Source organism: Canis aureus, chromosome 12, assembly GCF_053574225.1.
Source record: "Canis aureus isolate CA01 chromosome 12, VMU_Caureus_v.1.0, whole genome shotgun sequence".
Taxonomy (NCBI): Eukaryota; Metazoa; Chordata; class Mammalia; order Carnivora; family Canidae; genus Canis; species Canis aureus.
Window position 1 is genome coordinate 15,205,369 of NC_135622.1, and position 22,490 is coordinate 15,227,858.

The 22,490-nt window shown below is 39.5% G+C and overlaps 1 protein-coding gene and 2 pseudogenes across 1 annotated transcript in view; 2 read left to right on the forward strand and 1 right to left on the reverse strand.

Moving 5' to 3' along the window:
* Positions 1–5,637: 5,637 nt before the first annotated feature.
* Positions 5,638–22,490, forward strand: part of ALMS1 (ALMS1 centrosome and basal body associated protein) — a 216,461-nt gene continuing 199,608 nt past the window's right edge. The window contains exon 1 of the mRNA XM_077842914.1: positions 5,638–6,017. Coding sequence (XP_077699040.1) covers positions 5,703–6,017 — 315 coding nt within the window. The 5' untranslated portion in view covers positions 5,638–5,702. The remainder of the gene's footprint in view (positions 6,018–22,490) is intronic.
* LOC144324632 (E2F-associated phosphoprotein pseudogene) lies at positions 17,278–18,269 on the forward strand (annotated as a pseudogene).
* On the reverse strand, positions 18,942–19,497 carry LOC144324633 (U1 small nuclear ribonucleoprotein C pseudogene; annotated as a pseudogene).

Here is a 22,490-nt window from a genome sequence, read left to right on the forward strand (position 1 = left end):
GAAGGGTAAGAACCAAGGAATACTGGAGAACAGAACCCATGACTGAGGTCATGCTACGTGTTCCATTGGCTGTTGTTACTGCTGACTCTTTTTTTTTTCTTTTTATTTATTTGAGAGAGAAGGGAGCATGAGCAGGGGGAGGGGCAGAGAGAGAGTGAGAGAGAATCTCAAGCAGACTCTGTGCTGAGTGTGGAGCATGGTGTGAGGCTCGATCTTGTGACCCAGAGACCGTGACCTAAGCCAAAATCAAGAGTTGGCCGCTTGACTGAGCCACCCAGGCCCCTCAACCCAACCCATTTCTTTACCCTGCAGGTCAGAGAAATAAGAACCTCTTGAGATTTCTATCATTTTGGAGCTTTAATATGTCTCTAAGCCATGTGGAGTGCAGCCACTGCACTTGTTAAAGTGCAGGTTTGGTAGGTCTGGATGCAGCCTGCAAGTTTACATTTCTAAGAAGTTCTCAGGTGATGCTACCAGTCCCCAGACTATGATTTTGAGTAGTACAGTTCTGAATTGCTTCTGTTCCACTTCCTTAAGAGTCAAAGTCACATATGGAAACATCCAAAGGTGTAAATCTAGGCCATATGTCCATGCCTTGGCTGCTAGGTGGCAGGTAGAGGGATGACTTTCTCTAGTGGGTGGGGAAGCACTGTATTGTCCTTTATATTTCACAGAGAAAGGAACAGTTCTCAACTATTGTGGTGCATCAGCATTCCTTGGGGGTAGGAGGTATATATATTAAAGATTAGATTCCTGGACACCAACCCAGACTTCCTAGATCTTATTCTCTAGGTGAGAGCAGCTGGGATTCTTCATAAAATATATACCTCAGGTAATCTAATGAAGATGGTCTGCAGACCACATTTTGATTAACATGAATAAAAGGCAGGAAGCATGAATTCAATCAACTTCTTGTTCCACTTGCCCAAGTAAATATATCTGTTGACACCTGTCTTTTCTCTCCTCTATGAGAAAGCCACACACTTTGGTTTGAGGGTAATCCTGCTACCTGAATCCCCTGTCATCCTCTCTGTTTTTTTCAATTATCTTTTCGTTTTCTAGGCTTAATGTCTTTCTTTCTTTTGGGTCAATCTCAGCATACTAACCAACTCAATTGTCTTCCGTTCAAAACAAAACAAAACAAAACAAAACAAAACTCCCGTTGGTCCTTTCCTGTTCTAGCTACCACCTTATCCTTTTTTTTTTTACTTTTTGTGACCAAAATCCTCCTTTCCATATTCAATGTCTCACCTTCCTCACCTCCAATCGCTTCCCAACTGTTACATCTGGAGTCTGTTTCCACCATTCCAGCAAAATAATATCTTGTGAAGTTACCAATATTTCCTTAATGCTAATTTCATTAGATGCTTTTCAGTTCTTATTTTGTCTTTCTGCTGCGTTTGATGCTTTTAGCCTCTTCCACCTTAAAACTATAGTTGACCCTTAAACAATGGGGGGCTTATGGGACTGTACCCACTACACAGTTGAAAATCCATATGTGACTTGACTCCTCATAAACTTAACTACTAATGGCCTACTTTTTTTTTTTAAGATTTTATTTATTTATTCATGAGAGACACAGAGAAAGAGAGGCAGAGACACAGGCAGAGGGAGAAGCAGGCTCCATGCAGAGAGCCTGATGTGGGACTCGATCCCAGGTCTCCAGAATCACGGTGCTGGGCTGAAGGTGGCACTAAACCACTGAGCCACCCAGGCTGCCCCTAATGGCCTACTTTTGATCAGAAGAAGCCTTACTGATAACTTAGTCATAACACATATTTCATATGTTATGTATATTATGTATTATGTTCTTATAATGAAGTAAGCTGGAGAATAGAAAGTGTTATCAAGAAAACCATAAGGAAGAGGGACGCCTGGATGGCTCATTGGTTGAGTGTCTGCCTTCGGCTCAGGTCATGATCCTGGGGTCCTGGGATTGAGCCCCACATCAGTCTCCCTGCAGGGAGCCTGCTTCTCCCTCTGCCTAAGTCTCTGCATCTCTGTTTCTTTCATGAATAAATAAATAAAATCCTTTAAAAAATAAGAAAACTCTAAGGAAGAGAAAATACTTTTATAGTACTGTACTGTATTTACCCCCCAAAATCCATATATAAGTGGATCTGTACAGTTCAAACCCATGTTGTTTCAGAGACAACTGTATTCAATTTCCCATATTCTTATTACCGCTCTTTTTGTATTCTCTTCCTATCTTTCTGGTAGTTTCTTTTCAGTCTCTTCTCTCCTCTTCCTCTTTTGGAATATGCATATTATTCACTGTTCCATCCTTGGCTCACTTCTGTTTTATACTGAATTGCAACTTTCTTTAAATCTAGTACCTGTCAGCAACCCACACCTCCTTCTTCCCCAAGTTCCAGATCTGTACTACAATTGGTAACTAAATATGCTAACTGCATATCTTTCAGGCAACTAAAACTCAATATGTTCAGAAATGAACCCATGACTTTTCCCTAAAGCGTATTTCTACTTCTGTATTTCCATCACCAGCTCAGCTGCCCAAACCAAAATGTGGAATTTATCTTACTCCTTCCTCCTACCTTTCATTCCCATACCCAGTCACTAGGCCTTATTGATGTAACCTCCATATAGCTTTTGTATCTATCTTCTCCAATCCCCATGCCACAATCTGCATCCTGTCATTCATCATCTGAAGTACTGTTGTTACTTCCTTATTGATCTCCTTTTCTCTTTCAGGGCCATCCTTCACATCATCCTGTGTTTTGGCTCCTAAAGAGAATGGGTGAAAAGGTATAGGGACATACTGGTGTAACTCAAGGATACAGCCATTTGTTTAAAGGATGATGTAGTAGAAAGAGAACTCCAATTTCTTCTCTGGAAGGCTCAGACTCAGGAGATAGCAGTTTGTCTTTCAGACTGTCAACTTGGAATGTGGAAGATGCCAAGAAGACTTACACATTTCAGCTGTTAAATGAAGAGTAATAGTTAGGGTTTGAGAAAGACACACCAGAGAGTATTGTTTTCCTTTCTTCTCCTTTTCTTTCTTTCTTTCTTTCTTTCTTTCTTTCTTTCTTTCTTTCTTTCTTTCTTTTTTTTTGCTTTCTTTTTTAAAATTGTTTTTTATTAAGTGGCAGATGAGCATAGGGAGTCAAAAGTAACAGTATGAAGATAAGGGAGATCATATAGAGAAATCATTTTCTTAGTAAAGGTTGTCAAAAACAACAGGCAAGATTAGTGGTAAGATAGAAGATGCTGAAGAATCTTAAAATTAATATTGTTCTGCTGTAATGGGCATAAACTATCCATTTCTGTAGTCAGTAGCTTCTGAGGAAGTCCCAAGAATCTTCAGTTTGAGGTCTTCCAATGGATTAGACATCAAGTAACCCAGAAAAAAATGATGCATGTAGTTTTAGTTGGGTAACATGAATCCAAGGATCAATGCCTTTGGAGTTTTACTGTTGGGTTAACAGTGCCTGATGAGGTTTTTCCATTGAAGATTAAGGGAGATTTTTTTTCTGATGCTTCTAGAGAAGACCAAATCTCTAGATTTCAGATCATGCAGAACCTGCTTAGGTGGGTGCTTTGGAAATGCTTTGTTGCCTTATTGTTGAAAGCAGCAGTAATAGTGGGTCCCCTGCAGCAATTAGTCATATCAGCTTGTGTTAAGGTAGAATCTAGTATTGGAAATAATTCCCAAATACATGAGGCAGCCTGTTACTAACTCAGAAGGAGGTAACTTGTCTTATAATAGATTGATGTTATTGCCATCAAGGCAAATGGAACTACTTTGGGCCTTGGAAATTTGAGAGTTTCTGAGAGCTTTTATTTATTTATTTTTTAAGATTTTATTTATTTATTCATGAGAGAGACACACGCACAGAGGCAGAGACAGGCAAAGGGAGAAGCAGGCCCCATGCAGGGAGCCCGACATGTCAGGATCCCACCCTGGGCCGAAGGCGGCGCTAAACCGCTGAGCCACCTGGGCTGCCCATCTGAGAACTTTGATAATTAGTTTTAGAATTCCATTAGTTCCCTTTATTTTTCCTAAAATTTGTAGATGATACAGATAGTGGAGTTTCTAAGTAAATGGTAAAGGTTTACAGAATTATTTGGTAATGGTGTCACTGAAATGTGTGTACCTGTTACTGGAGAGGTACACTGGGATTTTTTTCAAGTCAGGAATACAAAATCAAGCAATTTTTTTCTATCATTACATCCATAGTTCTCCAGCAAGGAAAAGCCTCAACCTGTCATAAGAAGAGTTATATTTGATTATACTCACAGTCCATTTAGGGGTGTTCATAAGAGCCCTGAGGGTTGGGCTCCAGTCTAAGTTCTATCTTTATAGTTTTGCCAGCACTGGGTCATTGGCAGATAGGACGTGCATCATTGGCAATACCCCTAAAAATTATCCCACCAATGTTGTTTTGATATCATTGCCTCTTTGCTTCTGTGGCTAGATATCATGAAGAATTTTAACTATGGCTATATCCTTAGGTAATAGCAGAGCATCTCAAGATTCTTTAATTTGCTATTCATTTTACAGGAGTTCCTGAAATAGTCAGGAAATCTGTTTGTAAAGCACTTCAAAATCATTGACTAACCTAAAAATATATGTGCTATCAGTACAAATACTTGCCCTTTATTAGCTCTGCCAGGGCAATTCACTGGATTTGCAAAACACTTGGGATGGCACTGACTCAGCCAGCCAATTACTAGGTAAGAGACTTTGGGTAAGTTACTTATTCTGAGCATTAGATTCTTCAAATATGAAATGGCAATAATACTCATCTCACAGAACTGTGAGCATTTAATGAGTTACTGCACAATGGTCAATGGATAATACCTACCGCTAAGTCCTTCAGGTTGGTCATCTGCGTTATCACAACCATCCTATGTGATGGTCTTATCATTTTATAGAGGCTCTGTCACACAGCTGTAAGGGGCGATGTCAGGATTCAAACTTCCTTGTTTCTGATACCAGCGTCCAGTTCTAACCCCTCTACAGGCTCCAGACACTCTTTCACTGATAGGTTCAAGTGCCCAACATACACCCTGTCGTAAAGCAGGCACTCAACCTTCAAAAATTCAGTTTGCAAGTTTGATGATCGCGGGTTTGTCCTTCTCTCGGTGCAAGGGTTCACTTTTTTTAAGTTTTTATTTATGGTAGTCACAGAGAGAGAGAGAGAGAGAGAGGCAGAGGGAGAAGCAGGCTCCAAGCACCGGGAGCCCGACGTGAGACTCGATACCGGGTCCCCAGGATCGCGCCCTGGGCCAAAGGCAGGCGCTAAACCGCTGCGCCACCCAGGGATCCCGGTGCAGGGGTTCAAAATTCAGTTTTTTCCTGGCCCAGCCCGGGGCTAAATTCTCCCCTCCCTAGAGAGAAGCCCAGTGCGGGTTTATTGTGAGCTTTCAGTACTGTGAGCGCAAGATCCCAGCGGGTGACGAGGACGCCGCCACTCCCTCCGCAGCCCGCGCCACGCCCCCGGCCACCCCCCCACCCCGCCCGCCCCCGCGGGGCGTCCCTAGCAACGCGCGCTCTCTCTCCTTGCCCCGCCCCTTCCGCGCGGCGCGGCGCGTGGCGCGCGGCGCGAGGCGGCGGCGGCGGCGGCGGCGGCGGTCTTTGCGCCTGCGCGCGGCCGCAACCGCCAGCCAGCTCTCCTCCCTTCCCCTCCCCCCCTCTCCCTCTCCTCCTCCTCCTCTGCCTCCTAGAGCGAGACCGCAATATGGAGCCTGAGGACCTGCCGTGGCCCAGCGAGCTCGAGGAGGAGGAGGAGGAGGGGGAGAAAGAGGCGGAGGAGCCGGAGGAGCCGGCGAACCTGGGCTCAGAAAAGGTGGTGATGGTGGAGGAGGTGGAGGAGGAGCAGAGGCGGGAGCTGGACTCGGACTCTAACTATGAGAGCCCTCCTCGGGAGAGTACGGACGAGGAGGACGACGAAGAGGCCGAGGCCTGGCTGCAGGCGCACCCCGCTGGGCCTCTGCCTCCGTCCTCGCTGTCGCGGCACCGCTTCTCGGAGAACCAGCAGCCCGGCCGCGAGCAGGTGAGAGGGGGCTGCGGTCGGGCGGAGCGAGGCGGGCGTCTCTGAGCGCCGCGCTCTGGCCCGCTGCCCGCTGCCCGCTGCCCGCTGCGGGTCGCCGTGCGGGACTGGTCGGAACACGCCTGCCAAGGCTTGTAGCGGCCGTGTCGCCGCGTGGGCCCCCGACGCTTGCCCGGGTTCTGGCGGACTGCCTCAGTCTCCCATTCTCTCTTGTTTCCCGCTCTCACAGGGTCCCGGGCCTTTTGAATTAGACCAGATGTTCGGAGAGTCCGTGTTCCCAGCGGGTATAGTTAACAGTGCTTTGGGGAGGAGGTGGGGCTCCTGGTGCCCGTTTGTAGGAGTGGAGAGAGTGATTCTCCTGGGACTGCCTTGTTTGGGGGAGACGGTTAGGAGATTAGTATGCCTGAAGGGCAGGCCTCTCCTCGAGGGAGTAGTGTGGATTATGGACGCTACGTGATTAGTCTCCGGAGGCTCCTCGCCTGTTTTGCTTCTCCAGACCCTCCTTTGTAGCAATAAGGGGGTCCCTCGTAGATAGCAGAAGGCTTTTGCTGCAGCTCCAGTTTGGAAAACTAGAAAGCACAAGGTAATGCACAACGGAGAAAAGAGCTGATTTTAGGGTCGGCCCCCGAAGACCATTTTGACAAGGACTACATTTAATTCATGAACTTTTCAGGGAGGAAAAAAAAGGTTTGCTATTCAGTTTGGATATCAAATCATCACATGTTTGTTCACTTTCTGTTGTGTGCAGGACGGGTCGTGGGGACCAAAAGAAGCCTAGGATTTATTGCCTAGGACTGCTCCATAGACGAGGTACAAACTGCAGAGTGAACTAAGTACAGCAAAGTACAAGTGAAGAGACAGAAGAGACATATATATAGATCCGTGCTGTTCAACAGTCATCACTAGCCATAGATGGCTCTTTGTATCTTATTTATTTAAAATGAAATAATATTTAAAATCCAGTGCGTCTCTTGTACTAACCACTTTTTAAGTGCTCAATAGCCACAACTTGACTAGTGGCTGCTGTTTGACAGTGCAGATAGAGAATAGTTCCATCATCCAGAAAGTTCTGTAGGACTTTGATGCTATAGACTGTTTTGATTGTCAAAAAGTAGTAGTAATTGTTTTGCCTGGTAAATATTCCAGTGGGCACTTAATTCATTGAGCTTTCACCATGGGCATTCAGGTGTCTTGCAGGATGCCAAGGAACCTTGGAGAACCCAAACATTTAAAAACATTTTTAAGTTAATTTTTAAAAATTTAAATTCAGCTCATTAACATGTATTATTAGTTTCAAAGGTCAAGGTCAGTGATTCATCAGTCTTTTTTTTTTTTTTTTTTTTTAAGATTTTATTTATTTATTCCTGAGAGAGAGAGACAGAGAGAGAGGCAGAGACACAGGCAGAGGGAGAAGCAGGCTCCTTGCGGGGAGCCCTATGCGGGACTTGATCCCAGGACCCTAGGATCATGCCCTTAGCCAAAGGCAGATGCTCAGCCACTTAGCCACTCAGGTGTCCCTCATCAGTCTTATATAATACCCTGTCCTCATTACATCACCCAGTTATCCATTCCCCTAACCCCCTCCCCTCCAGCAACCCTCAGTTTGTTTCTATGATTAAGAGTCTGTATGGATTGTTTCCTTCTCAGATTTCATCTTGTTTTATTTTTTCCCCTCTCTTCTCCATGATCCTGTTTTGTTTTTCTTCTGTTTGTTTCTATGATTAAGAGTCTGTATGGTTTGTTTCCTTCTCAGATTTCATCTTGTTTTATTTTTTTTTCCCTCTCTTCCCCATGATCCTGTTTTGTTTTTCTTTTCTCTCTCTCTCTTTTTTTAAGATTTTATTTATTCATGAGAGACACAGAGAGAAAGAGGGACAGAGACATAGGCAGAGGGAGAACCAGGCTCCCTGCAGGAAGCCTGATGTGTGGGACTCAATCCTGGGACTCCAGGATGGCGCCCTGAGCCAAAGGCTCAACTGCTGAGCCGCCCAGGTGTCCCTGTTTTGTTTCTTAAATACCATATATGAGTGAGATCATACAGTTGTCTTTCTCTGATTGACTTATTTCGCCTATCATAATACCCTCTGGTACCATCCACATCGTTGCAAATGGCAATATTTATTTTATTATTATTATTATTTTTTGTGATTGAGTAGTATTCCCTTGTGTGTGTGTGTGTATATATATATATATATATATATATATATATATATATATATACCACCTCTTCTTTATCCATTTATCTGTTGATAGACATCTGGGCTCTTTCCATAGTTTGCCTATTGTGGACATTGCTGCTATAGACATTGGGGTGTAGGTGCCCCTTCAGATCACTACATTTGTGTCTTTGGGGTCGATACCTAGTAGTGCCACCATTGGGGTGGTAAGGTAGTCTATTTTTAACTTCTTGAGGAACCTCCATATTGCTTTCCAGAGTGGCTGCACCAGTTTGCATTCCCACCAACAGTGTGAGAGGATTCCCTTTTCTCTGCATCCTCGCCAACATCTGTGTTTCCTGACTTGGTAATTTTAGCCATTTCTGACCAGTGTGAGGTAGTATCTCATTGTAGTTTTGATTTGTATTTCCTTGGTGCCAAGTGACATGGAGCATTTTTTTCGTGTGTCTTTTGGCCATTTGTATATCTTCTTTGGAGAAATGTCTGTTCATATCTTCTGCCCAATTCTTGATTGGATTATTTGTTCTTTGGGTGTGGACTTTTTTTTTTTTAAAGATTTTATTTATTTATTCATGAGAGACACAGAGAGAGAGGTGGAGACATAGGCAGAGGGAGCAGGCTCCATGCAGGGAGCCTGATGTGGTGCTCAGTCTGGGGACTCCAGGATCATGCCCTGGGCTGAAGGCAGGCGCTAAACCGCTAAGCCACCCACACGTGCCTGGGTGTGGAATTTGATAAATTCTTTATAGGTTTTGGATACTAGCCCTTTATCTGATAAGACATTTGTAAATATCTTCTCCCATTCTGTTGGTTGATTGTCTTTTGGTTCTGTCAACTGTTTCTTTGCTGGGCAAAAGCTTTTTATCTTGATGAAGTCCCAGTAGTTCATTTTTGCTTTTCTTTCTCTTGCCTTTGGAGATGTGTCTAGCAAGAAATTGCTGTGACCAAGGTCATAGCAGTTGCTGCCTGTGTTGTTCTCCTCTAGGATTTTGATGGATTCCTGTCTCACATTTAGGTCTTTCATCCATTTTGAGTTTATTTTTGTGTATGGTGTGAGGAACTGGTCCAGTTTCATTCTTCTGCATGTGGCTATTCAGTTTTCTCAACACCATTTTTTGAAGAGACTCTTTTTTCCATTGGATATTTTATCCTGCTTTGTCCAAGATTAGTTGACTATAGAGTTGAGGGTCCATTTCTGGGTTCTCTGTTAAGTTCCATTAATCTGTGTGTCTGTTTTTGTGCCAGTACCACACTCTCTTGATGATTACAGCTTTGAAATAGAGCACGAAGTCCAGAATTGTGATGCCACTAGTTTTGGTTTTCTTTTTCAACATTCCTTTGGCTCTTCCGGGTCTTTTCTCATTCTATACAAATTTTAGGATTTGTTCCAGCTCTGTGAAAAAAGTTGATAGTATTTTGATAGAGGCTACATTGACTATATAGATTGCTCTAGGTAGCATAGACATTTTAACAATATTTGTTCTTCCAATCCATGAGCATGAACATTTTTCCATTTTGTTGTGTTTTCTTCAATTTGTTTCTTAAGTGGTCTATAGTTTTCTGTACTCAGAAAACAACCTTACAACCAAGTCTTTTCCTGTACTCAGAAAACTATAGGCTACTTTGCATCTTTTGTTACGGTTATTCCTAGGTATCCTATGGTTTGGGGTTCAGTTGTAAATGGGATTGACTCCTTAGTTTCTCTTTCATTGTTGGTGTATAGAAATGCCGCCGATTTCTGTGCATTGATTTTATATCTTGCCATGTTGCAGAATTCCTGTATGAATTCTAGCAATTTTGGGGTGAAGTCTTTTGGGTTTTTAACATAGAGTATCATGACATTTGTGAAGAATGAGAGTTTGACTACTTTGCTGATTTGGGTGCCTTTTATTTCTTTTTGTTGTCTGATAGGTGAGACTGGAACTTCCAGTTGAACAACGGTGGTGAGAATGGGCATCTCGGTCATATTTCTGACCTTAGGGGAAAAGCTCTTGAATTTTTCCCCATTGAGAATGATATTTGCTATGGCTTTTTATATGTGGCTTTTGTGATATTGAGGTATGTTGCCTCTTTCTCTACACTGTGAAGAGTTTTAATCAAGAAGGGATGCTGTACTTTGTTAAATGCTTTTTTTGCATCTATTGAGAGGATCATATGGTTCTTGTCCTTTCTTTTGTTAACATAGTGTATCCCATTGATTGATTTGTGGATGTTGAACCATCCTTGCCATGCAGGAATAAATCCCACTTGGTCATGGTGACTAATCCTTTTAACATACTGTTGGATTCTACTGGCTAATATCTTGGTGAGAATTTTTGCATTCATGTTCATCAGGAATATTGGTCTGTAATTCTCCTTTTTTTTTTGTAATTCTCCTTTTTGATGGGTTCTTTGGTTTTGGGATCAAGATCAAGGTAATGCTGGCTTCATAGAGTTTGGAAGTTTTCCTTACATTTCTGTTTTTTGAAACTGCTTCAGAAGAAGAGTAGGTATTGATTCTTCTTTAAATGTTTGGTAGAATTCCCGTGGGAAGCCATCTGGCCCTGGACTCTTGTTGGGAGATTTTTGATTGCTTGCTTCAATTTCGTAGCTGGTTATCCCAAATATTTATTTATTTTTATTATTTTTTTTTTTTTGTAAATCTCTGCCTTTCTAGTGTTCATGTAAGGAGCAGACAAAATTCATTTGGTCACATAAATAAAAGTAAAACTTTATGTACTAACATGCTTTTTTTTTTTAAATAAAAATTTTATTTATTGTGCTAACAGTGCTTTGAAAGCATACGATAAGGAAATCTGACATTGTTAATTGAAGCTGGAGAAGGCTTCCTTGGGGAAGTTCTGATAGAGCTAAAATCTGAAGACAAATTAGGGTTAACTAGGCAAAGGGAAGAGAAAACCTCCCAGTTGAGGGAAAGGCACATGGAAAGGTGCTGTTGGAGAGAGCATGGCATTTCCAGGGAACCAAAGGCAAATATGGATGCAGGCTTTATCTCTGGAGCTTTGGAAAGTCATTGAAAATGTTTAAGGCATTTTCAGTGACAAGATTTGTGTTTCAGAAAGATCACTTTGTAGCAGAATGGGGAACAGCTTTGACAGCAGGATGGAGTAGGAAGTGGCAATAAGTCAGGGATGCTAATTAATTAGTAAGCCATTGCATCATTGCCAGGCAAAAGATGATAATACTTTGGGACAAGAAAGTATGGATGGATATAGAAAAAAGTAGACTGATTTAAGAAGTATTTAAGAGGTAAAATCATCACATTTATCACTTAATTTTACATTACTACTATACTAATAATACTAATAATATACTAATAATAGATTAGATGTGGAACATGAAGGCAAGAAGATGTCTGGGTGTTAGAATATTGAATGAATAATTGTCAAATATTGAGATATGGTCAGGTTAATGATGAGAGTGTTGGAGGGGAGGGATTTGTTGAGATGAGCATTAAGATTATAAGATTGGTTTTGGAGATAAGGGGAGAAGTTTGTGTTGGAGATTTCAAGTTATAAGTTACCTACATACAACCATAATTAAAGCCTATCTTGTTCATGAGGTCTTCTAACTTTTATTTTGTTCTATGACTTCTTGTTTGAATAACTATTAGTATTTAAATTTATATCTCTAAGCCTAGAAGAAGAACTTGTTAAACTACTTTAACTCTTATTAGAGCCAATGTGAAAATTTTTATCTTAGCTCCCCCCCCACCCCTTGGTTAAATGATTTTATTTAAAAGACACTGTGGGAGGGCAGCCCCAGTGGCGCAGCGGTTTAGCGCCGCCTGCAGCCCGGGGTGTGATCCTGGAGACCCGGGATCGAGTCCCACATTGGGCTCGCTGCATGGAGCCTGCTTCTCCCTCTGCTTGTGTCTCTGCCTCTCTCTCTCTCTCTTTCTGTGTCTCTATGAATGAATAAAATAAAATCTTAAAAAAAAAAAAAGACACTGTGGGAAAACACCATAATTTTGCCTAATTGATCTTTGACCCTAAAATACAGCAATATAAGAGAAGGAACAATTCAAGACAAATGATCAAATAAAATTAGTTTATTATTTTTTAAAAAATTTATTTAAGTTAAATTAACATATAGTGTATTATTAGTTTCAGGAGTAGAATTTCATGATTCATCAGTCTTATATAACACCCAGTACTCATTACATCATGTGCCCTCCTTAATGTCCATCACCCAGTTAAGTTACTCTATTCTCCTACCGCCTTCCCTTCCAGCAACTCTGTTTCCTATGATTAAGAGTCTCTCATGGTTTGTCTCTGTATTATTCTGTTTAACAGTGATCTATGTGTAATAAAAACCTTGCTTCTTAGAGCTCATTGTTTTTCCTGCAGAAGTGTGTGGTTCGCTCGCTTGCTTGCTTGCTTTCTTTCTTTCTAGAGAAATCCGATGTTTTGATATTTTCCTGTTTATCTTGGAGAATATATGAAAGTCTAGATGATGTTTTGTATTAAAGGTAGGTTTTTTTAAGGTAGTTTTAAGATGATATAAAGAGTATTAAGATTTTTTTTCCTTTTGCTCACTGACTTTAAAATTTATTGGCATAAATTGGAAAATATTTGAAGGGGAAACTTTAACATGTGACTTGCTAGACATTTATGAACTATAAAATCTTATTTTAAAAAAGATTTATCTATTCATTAGAGAGAGAGAGAGTGCATGTGCAATTAGAGAGGAAGGGCAGAAGGAGAGGGAGAGTTTTAAGCAGTTTCCATGCTGACTTTGGAGCCTGACCCAGGGCTTGATCTTAGAATCCTGAGATCATCACTTGAGCTGAAACCAAGAGTCATTCCACTGCTTAACCAACTGTACTATTTGAAGATGAGTTTGTTGTGTAGTATTTAATGAGTGTATTAAAAAGATGAGTCCAAATGATAGGAAATATTAATTTCATTCAGTCTAGTCTCAGGTTAAATGACAAAATAGTAAAAATTTGCTTCACTCATTCACTCATGTATCTCTTACTAGATCATAAGGATGTACTAATGGTAATGTATAAAGTAGCAATTAAGTTCGTAGTCCTGTTCTGATACTTAGCTAAGGCATGGGACTGTGTTAATTAAGTTCAGAGTGAAATGTTCCCGCCCAGCCTTAAAACCAAGTCTTTTTAAGAGTTCAGGAAGTAAGTGGTTCACAGTCTTTACTGTGTTGGCCTTAATGCTGGTCCAATAGACCATTCAACATGGATCGTTTCAAACACCTCTCCTTGTAATTCCTAAATTTAAATTTCTGAGCTGTGCTAGGGAAAATGATTTGGCTACATGGCTTGCTATCACCAGAAATTCTTGGTCTCCAACTTTTAAGTAGGTCATCAACAGCGTTTGGAAATCTATGTATGTTTCCTCCTTTAGCTTCTTCTACATCTTCACTCTTTTATCCTCTAGCCCTTTTGGATGTTCATACTCTCCCATCAGGTTATCATTTCATGGTAGAAAAGAACAGGGCCTGAGCCCCTTCTTCACCTTTCTGCTCCCATCTCCAAATTTGTCTACAGTGTATAATTTATGTTTTCGATACATATTTTATTCTTAATGTTAATCCTTGTTTTCCTAGAATAAAAAACTATGTTACAGTTTTTCTCTCAAGGAATTGCTGGATTTTATTTGCAGGTATTTTATAAATTATTATAGTTTTAAGGTTAAATTATTTTTTTAACCTGTCTTTATCAAATGTAGCATTAATATTATATCATTTTCGTACAAAGCACTGGAAAGATTTTTATTTTTCTTTCCTGAATCAGTTGAAGTAATAAAATAATTTTTCTTGCATGTTTGAAAAATAATCACTAGTGAAACTACTTTGCCTTTAGATTCCTTTTAGGGTTTTGGTTTATACAGACTCACTTTTCTTGTTTAATTTTGGTAACTTATGATTTCTTAGAAAATTATTTAGCAAGAATTTCTTGTTGATTATAATGAAATGCTACACAATATTCTTTTTCCTTTGAATCTGTAGTTATTTCCTTTTTTTTCTTTTTTACAAGATTTTATTTATTCATGAGAGACACAGAGAGAGAGAGAGAGAGAGAAGAGAGAGGCAGAGACACAGGCAGAAGGAGAAGCAGGCTCCCTGCTGGGGGCCCAAAGGGGGACTTGATTAGGGGACCCCAGGATCATGACCTGAGCCAAAGGCAGACACTCAACCGCTGAGACACCGAGGCGCCCAGTTTTCATTTTTTACTATTTCCCTAGATTTATTTTTATTTTACTTGAATGCTTTGTTTAAATGCTTAATTGGCTTTTTAAAAAACATTTCCAACAGATTTATTGAGATTAATACATATATCATCCTTAAAGTATATAATTCAGTGATTTTCGGTATATTAATAGATATGTTCAACCAACATTACTGTCAACTTTACAACATTTTTGTCATCTCAAAATTCCCCCCAAACCCTGTACATTTTAGTTTTATCACCCCTTTGCCCTCCAATCTTCTATTCCTCTAATCAGCTTTGAATCTACTTTTTTCTCTCTTTAGATTGGCATGTTCTGGGCATTAAATATAAAAGGAGTAATAGAACATGTCTTTTGTGACTAGCTTCTTTCACTTAGCACAATGTTTTCAGGAAACATCCATGTATATAGCATGCATTAATACTTCATTCCTTTTTGTGGCTGAATAAGATTCCTTTTTATGGATATATTGTATTTATTCATTCATCAGTTGATGAATATTTGTTCTTTTTTCTACCTTTTGGCTATTATGAATAATGTTACTGTAAACATTTGTGTACAAGTTCTTGTTTGGACATGTTTTCATTTCTATTGGGTATATGTCTAGAAGTAGAATTGCTGGACATGTAGTAATTCCATGTTTAACCTTTGAGGAACTGCCAGACTGTTTCCCAAAACAGCTGCACTATTTTACATTCTTACAACCAGTGTATGAAAGTTCCAGTCTCTCTATATCTTTGTGAGCACTTATTATTATCTGAAAAAATTTTAAGGTTTTATTTATTTGAGAGAGAGCACGAGCAGGGTGCAGGTAGGTGTGGGAGAGGCAGAGGGAGAGGGAGAATCAGACTCCCTACTGAGCAGGAAACCTGAGGTGGGGCCAATCCCAAGACCCCAAAGGTCATGACCTGAGCTGAAGGCACACACTTAACCTACTGTGCCATCTAGGTGCCCCATTATTAGCTGACTTTTTGATTGTAGCCATCCTGGTGGATGTGACATGATAAATATATCATTGTGGTTTTGATTTGCATTTCCCTGATGGCTTATGATATTGTGCATCTTTTCTTGTGTTTATTGGCCATTTGCATATCTTTGGCAAAATATCCATTCAGACTCTTTGCTCATTTTTATTTCAGTCATTTGTCTATTTACTGTTGAGTAAGAATTCTTTATACAGTCTTCATATTTTCCACAATGTGAATTTAAAATTCCCGTATAAGATGTCTGATTTGCAATATTTTCTCACAGTCTGTGGATTCTTTCACATTCTTTTTAAAAAATATTTTATTTATTTATTCATGAGAGACACAGAGAGAGAGACAGAGGCACAGGCAGAGGGAGAAGCAGGCTCCCTGCAGGGAGCCGGATGCGGGACTCGATCCTGGGTCTCCAGGATCACGCTCTGGGCTGAAGGCAGCACTAAACCACTGAGCCACCCGGGCTGCCCAATTTTGAGTTATTTTTGCATGTGGTGTTCAACCTCATTCTTTTGTATGTGGCTACTCAGTTGTCCCAGCACCATTTGTTGAGAAGGCTATTCTTTTCAATTGAATGGTCTTAGCACTCTTGTTGAAAATCAGTTGACCATTGATATATGGGTTAATTTCTGGACTCTCAGTTCTATTCTATTGTTCCATATGTCCAAATTTATACCATCCTACACTTTTTTGATTACCATTGCTTAGTAGGAAGCTTTCAAATGAGGATGTGTGAGTCCTCCAACTTTGCTCTTCTTTTTCAAGATTTTTTTGGCTATTCTGGATCCCTTGCAATTCTATATGAATTTTAGGTTCAGCTTGTCAGTTTCAACAAAGAAGCCAGCTGGTGTTTTGATAGAAATTGCATTGAATCTGTAGATCAGTTTGAGAATATTGCCATCTTAGCAATGCTAGAGCTTCTGATCCATGAACATAGGATATCTTTCCATTTTTTAGATCTTTTGCAAATATATTCAAAACTGTTTTGTACTTTTCAGGGTATAAGTTTGATACTTTTTTTCTTAAATTATTCTAAATATTTTATTTATTTATTTTTTGGTGCTGTTGTAAGTAGTTTTTTTGAATTTCATTTTGGGATTGTTCATTACAAGTGTATAAAAAGACAATTGATTTTTTTTTTGACAGTTTATTTTTGTATGTTCATCTTGTCACCTGCAATTTTGCTGAACTCGTTTATTAGTTCTAATAGATTGTTAGTGGACTTTGTAGGATTTTCTACATAAAAGACCATGTCAAATGTGGTCAAATATGGTTTCATTCTTTCCTTTTTTTTTTTTTTTTTTTTCGGTTTCATTCTTTCCAAATCTGAATGCTTTTTATTTATTTTTTCTTGTCTAATTTCCTTGGATAGAATTTCCAGTATAGTGTTGAATAGAATTGGTGAAAATGGATATCCTTGTCTTATTCCTGATCTTAGGGGAAAGCATCCAGTTTTTTAACTGAAAGTAGATATTACTTGTAGGTTTTTCATAGGTGCCTTTATCAGATTGATGAAATTTCCTTCTATTCCTAGTTTGTGGAGTATTGTTTATCATGAAAAGGTATTAGATTTTGTTAAATTATTCTATTATTTGGTGTATTGATATTAGGATGTTAAGCCAAGCGTGCATTCTGGAGATAATTTACTTCATCTTGGTGTATAAATATTTTATATGTTGTAGGATATAAGAACATATATATGTATATATATCTGTATACACATATATATACACACACATATATATACACACACACTAATTTGCCTAATATTTTCATTAGTGTGTGTGTATATATATATATATACTAATTGATATTTTTAAAAAGAATATTTGCATCTATAGTCTCAAGATAATGGTCTATAGTTTTTGTGATGTTTTTTGACTGGCTTAGTATCCAGGTAATACCGACTTCATAAAACGAGTTGAAACTGTTCCTTCTGACCTGTGGCGTAAACAGCTGCTGTGTGGGTGCTTGTAGTCGGCGTCCGAGGGCGTAGGTCACCATGAGCCGGCTCCAGGATGAGTACGACCCCTACTCAGTGGAAGAGCCTAGCGACGAGGAACCTGCTTTGAGCAGTTCTGAAGATGAAGTGGATGTGCTTTTACATGGAACTCCTGACCAAAAAAGAAAACTCATCAGAGAATGTCTTACTGGAGAAAGTAAATCATCAAGTGAAGATGAATTTGAAAAAGAAATGGAAGCTGAATTAAATTCCACCATAAAAACAATGGAGGACAAGTTATTCTCTCTGGAAACAGGGTCTTCCTCAGGAACTGGAAAAGTTGGGACAGCTCTGACAAAGTACTATGATGATATATATTTTGATTCTGATTCTGAAGATGAAAACAAAACAATACAGGTAACCGAGAAGAAAAAGAAAAAAACGACACAGGATTCCAACAAACGATGAGTTATTATATGATCCTGAAAAAGATAACAGAGATCAGGCCTGGGTTGATGCACAAAGAAGAGGCTTCCATGGTTTTGGAATACAGAGACCATATCAATAACAGCAGCCTGTTCCAAATAGTGATGCTGTCTTGAATTGCCCTACCTGCATGACCACACTATGTCTTGATTGCCGAAGGCATGAATCATACAAAACTCAGTATAGAGCAATGTTTGTGATGAATTGTTCTGTTAACAAAGAGGAGGTTCTAAGATACAAAATCCCAGAGAACAGGAAGAAAAGGCAAGGCCATAAGAAGATGAGGTCTAACCACGAAGACGCTGCAGAGCAGACAGAGGCACAAGCAGAAGAAATCTATCACCCGGTTATGTGCACCGAATGTTCCACGGAAGTGGCCGTCTATGACAAGGATGAAGTCTTTCATTTTTTCAATGTTTCAGCAAGTCATTCTTGAATATTTCAGTTGGCATTTAATTGCTCAATACAGTATATAAGGCAAACATCGTGCTCGCTTCGGCAGCACATATACTATAAGGCAAACATGGACAGTTATTACCCTCTTGCCTATTCATATCAAGTAACATTCTGAGCGGTTATCTGAGGATGCAGTGTTTATCTTTTTGAAAGAGAATGGTTGTCAGCCTTCATCCCTCCACCCCCTTTAAAAATTTTTTCCCCAGCTCTGATGGGCCTGATAATTCATTCCCTCTTTGATGGGCATTTGGAAACTATGGGGCTTTTCGTGTATTAAAGCTCTTTGGAATTAAAATGTTCTGCAGTTATAAGTAAAAAAACAAAAAACAAAAAACTGTTCCTTCTGTTTATGAAGGATTGGCATTAAGAATTTTTTGACTCTTTGGTAGACTATACCATATAAGTCTGGGCTTTTCTTTTGGGAAAATATTTTATTATTTTTTTGGGGGGGGATATTTTAGTTACTAATTGATTCTCTTTCCTTGCTATATGTCTCTTCTGATGGTCTATTTCTTCTTCTATTTTTTTATTTTTATTATTTTTTAACTTAAACAGTTGACAATTCTATTTTCACATTTCGCAATACAAATGAAAATTGCCTTTTTTTTTGTTGTTGTTGTTTGTTTGTCCCACTACTCCCCTGCAAAAGCTATTCTCTCTTTGATAGGAAGGGGAAGCAAATCTTCCTTATGCTGTTAGAAAACAGCCAGAGTCACAGCACCATGATCTTCTGGTGAAGTGGAACAAGTAATATAAAATGAATATAAAGAGCTTTCTGTCTCTCCTTATCTGTCTGGTCGAGTCATTCTTGGCCAAGTGGGCATCATCATGGGATGAGCAGGAGGTCTCATCATTGGGGGCCCAGGCATCATTGGCATGTGGCCTCCCATAGGTGGCCTCATTCCAGGAGCAGGTCCCACTGGCATCATCCCAGGAGGAGGCGGGCCCATCATTGGCATCATGGGGTGGGGCTGGCATCATACCAGGGCGAGGAGGACCTGGGAGACTGGGGGGAGGTGGGATCATTGCCCCTGCAGGAGGAGGAGCAGAGAATGGAGTAGGAGATATCTTTCCTTGTTGAAATGCAGCGGTTGTTTTGTCGATCAGGCTCTGAGCCTACTCTTCCATCCATTTCTGATAGTAGTCTTTCACATTCCCTTTGTGTTTCCTACCACTGCAGTGTGTCTTTCTCACAGATGGAGAGTCATGGGTGAGGTATGTGTCGCAGTAGTCACAGTAAAACTTAGGCATGTTGCTCTGCAGGCCGTTGGCCACTCTGTCCTTCTTCTTTTTAAAAATATTTTTTATTTTATTTAAGAGAGAGTCAAAGAATGAGAGCATGAGTGGGGGCAGGGGGCAGAGGGAAAGGGAAAAGCCATACAGGATTGATCTCAGGACCCTGGGAACATGATCTAAGCCGAAGGCAGACGCTTAACTAACAGAGCCACCCCAGATGCCCCTTTCTGTTTCTTCTTGAGTTTTCAGTAATTTGTGTTTTCATTTCTTCCAGGTTATCAACTTTCTTAACATATGGCTTTTCACAGTATTTCCTTATAGCTATTCGTATTTTTCTTTTTCTTTTTTTTTTAAGTTGCTATTCGTATTTCTATAAGATTGGTAATGAAGTTCCCTCTTTAATTTCTGATTTTAAGTAAAATGAGTACTGTCATTTTTTCTTGGCAAGTCTGGCTAAAGGATTTTTAATTTTGGTGATATTTTCAAAGATCTAATTTTTAGTTTCGTTGATTTTTCACTGTTCTCTATTTCATTTATTTCTGTTTTAGTCTTATTTTCTTCCTTCTGTTTTCTTTGGGTTTAGTTTCCTTTTTTTTAGTTTATGTTGCATGGGTAGACTTTTACTTGAGATCTTTGTTATATTTGTAATGTACACATTTGTAGCTATAAATTTCCCTGTAAGCACTGCGTTGGCTTCAATCCATAGTTTTAGTATGTAGTATTTTTGTTACCATCTCAAAATACTTGAAAATTCTTGTGATTTCTTTTTTTGACCCATTGGTTATTTAAGAGTTTGTTGCTTAATTTCCTCCCATTTGTGAATTTACTCAATTTCCTTCTGTTACCGATTTCTGCCTTTATTTTATTTGGAGAATAAACTTTTTATATTTTGAATTATTTAAAAATTTCAAGGCTTGGTTTATGGCCTAACATATAGTCTCTCCTGGAGAATGTTCCATGGATGCTAGAGAGGAATGCATATTCTGGGCTCTGGGCAGGAAATGTTCTATTATATTTGTAGATCTAGTTTGTTTATGGGAGCATTCACATCTTATAGTTGCTTGTTGGTCTGTTGGCAAGATGGCTATCCTTTTTTTAAAGTAGACTATTTGGGAGCAGTTTTGTTACAGAAAAATTAAGCAGAAAGTACAGAATTCCTATACATTACCCCTCTCCATTTTTCCTATTATTAACATCTTGCACTATTGTGGGTTTGTGACAATTAGTAAGCCAGTACTGATACATTATTATTATTATTATTATTTAATATTTTATTTATTCATGAGAAATGCAGAGAGAGAGGCAGAGACACAGGCAGAAGCAGGCTCCATGCAGGGAGCCCGACGTGGGACCCGATCCGGGTCTCCAGGATCACACCCTGGGCTGAAGGCAGCGCTAAACCGCTGAGCCACCCGGGCTGCCCCGATACATTATTTTTAATTAAAGTCCATAGTTTATGTTGAGGTTCACTCTTGATCTATCCTACGGATTTTGACAAATGTATAATGTCATATATCCATTATTACAGTATTGTACACGTAGTTAGAATCAAACAGTATGTAGCCTTTTCAGAATGACTTCTTTCACTTATGCATTTAAGTTTCCTCCATGTCTTTTTACAGTTTGATAGCTCATTTCTTCTTTTCTCCTTGACTTTTTTTTTATTGTGGTAAAATATACATAACATAAAATTTACCATTTTAACCATTCTTAAGTGGTATTACACATTTGTTGTGTAACCATTGCCATCATCCATCTCCAGAACTGTTTTATCTTCCCAAACTGAAATTTCAACATCTCTGCCATATCCGAGTCAAGTTCTGTTGCCTGCTCTGTCCCATCAAACTGTTTTTGTCTTTTAGTATGTCTTTTAATTTTTTTTCAAAGTCACATATTTAAAGTGAATGCGATCTGAATACGAACTGAAGTATCTAAGCCTGTAGTGTGAAGTTTTATATTTACCTGGCTAGAGTGGGGTTGTGTTTACTTTTTGGTGTAGCTTTACGTGTCCTGGGCTAAAATTTCCTTTGGTGACCTTGTTTTTGTCTCCTCTGTCATCTTTGGGTTTCTCTAAGGATTTATTCTTTTTTTTTTTTTTTTTTTTTAAGATTTTATTTATTTATTTGAGATGGAGAGAGAGCACAGTGGGGAAGAGTGTCAGAGGGAGAGAGAGCAGTAGACTCTCTGCTAAGCAGGGAGCCTGATGTGGGGCTCAATCCTAGGACCCTGAGATCATGACCTGAGCCACCCAGGCACCCTAGAATTTATTCTTAAATAAGGCCTGAGATGTACTTTCAGTTATATTCCCCTATTATTATTAGGAGCCCTATTGATGCAGGAAAATGTGAGTGAGGTGGGGAAGGAAGTGTTCTATAGGCCTAATATTAGGTTTCAGGGTCCCCCCCGCCCCCCGCCCTGGACTGTGATTTTTACTGAGGTTTTCATTGTCTTTCTCTGAAGTGAGACAGGAAAGCTAAAAGGGGGATGGAGTTGGGTATTTCTTTATGCCCTTGTTGAAGGCTAGAAGAAGCTGAAGTAATTACTTTCCTTCCCCTAGGTCTCCTAGTCTCTGGCAAAACCCAAGTGGGGTAGGCTTTGGTAAAATAGTTGTTTTGAGGGCAGGTCTTATTAAGAACAGAATGCTCTGAGTACATTTCAGAATGGGTACTTATCCCCTGCCCCTGTCAGAAGCAGGAGATTTTTCTTTGATTTTTAACTATGGGAACCTGGTACAGATCCTGGGGTAAAACTCATGGGTTTTAAATCTCAGGTTGTTCACCCTGAACCTCTAGCAAGTTGTCAATAACAATTTAGGTTTTTCTACACTAGTACTGTTTGCCATGTGGGGGTATCTACTCCTTGGATTTGGCTCCAATAAATTGTAATTCTCCATATTTGCTTCTCTGTTTCTCCCATATTTAGGACTGTGGTTTGCCCTTCATTTCAGTTCCCTAATGGCAGTAAGATTTATTTATTTATTTATTTATTTATTTATTTATTTATTTATT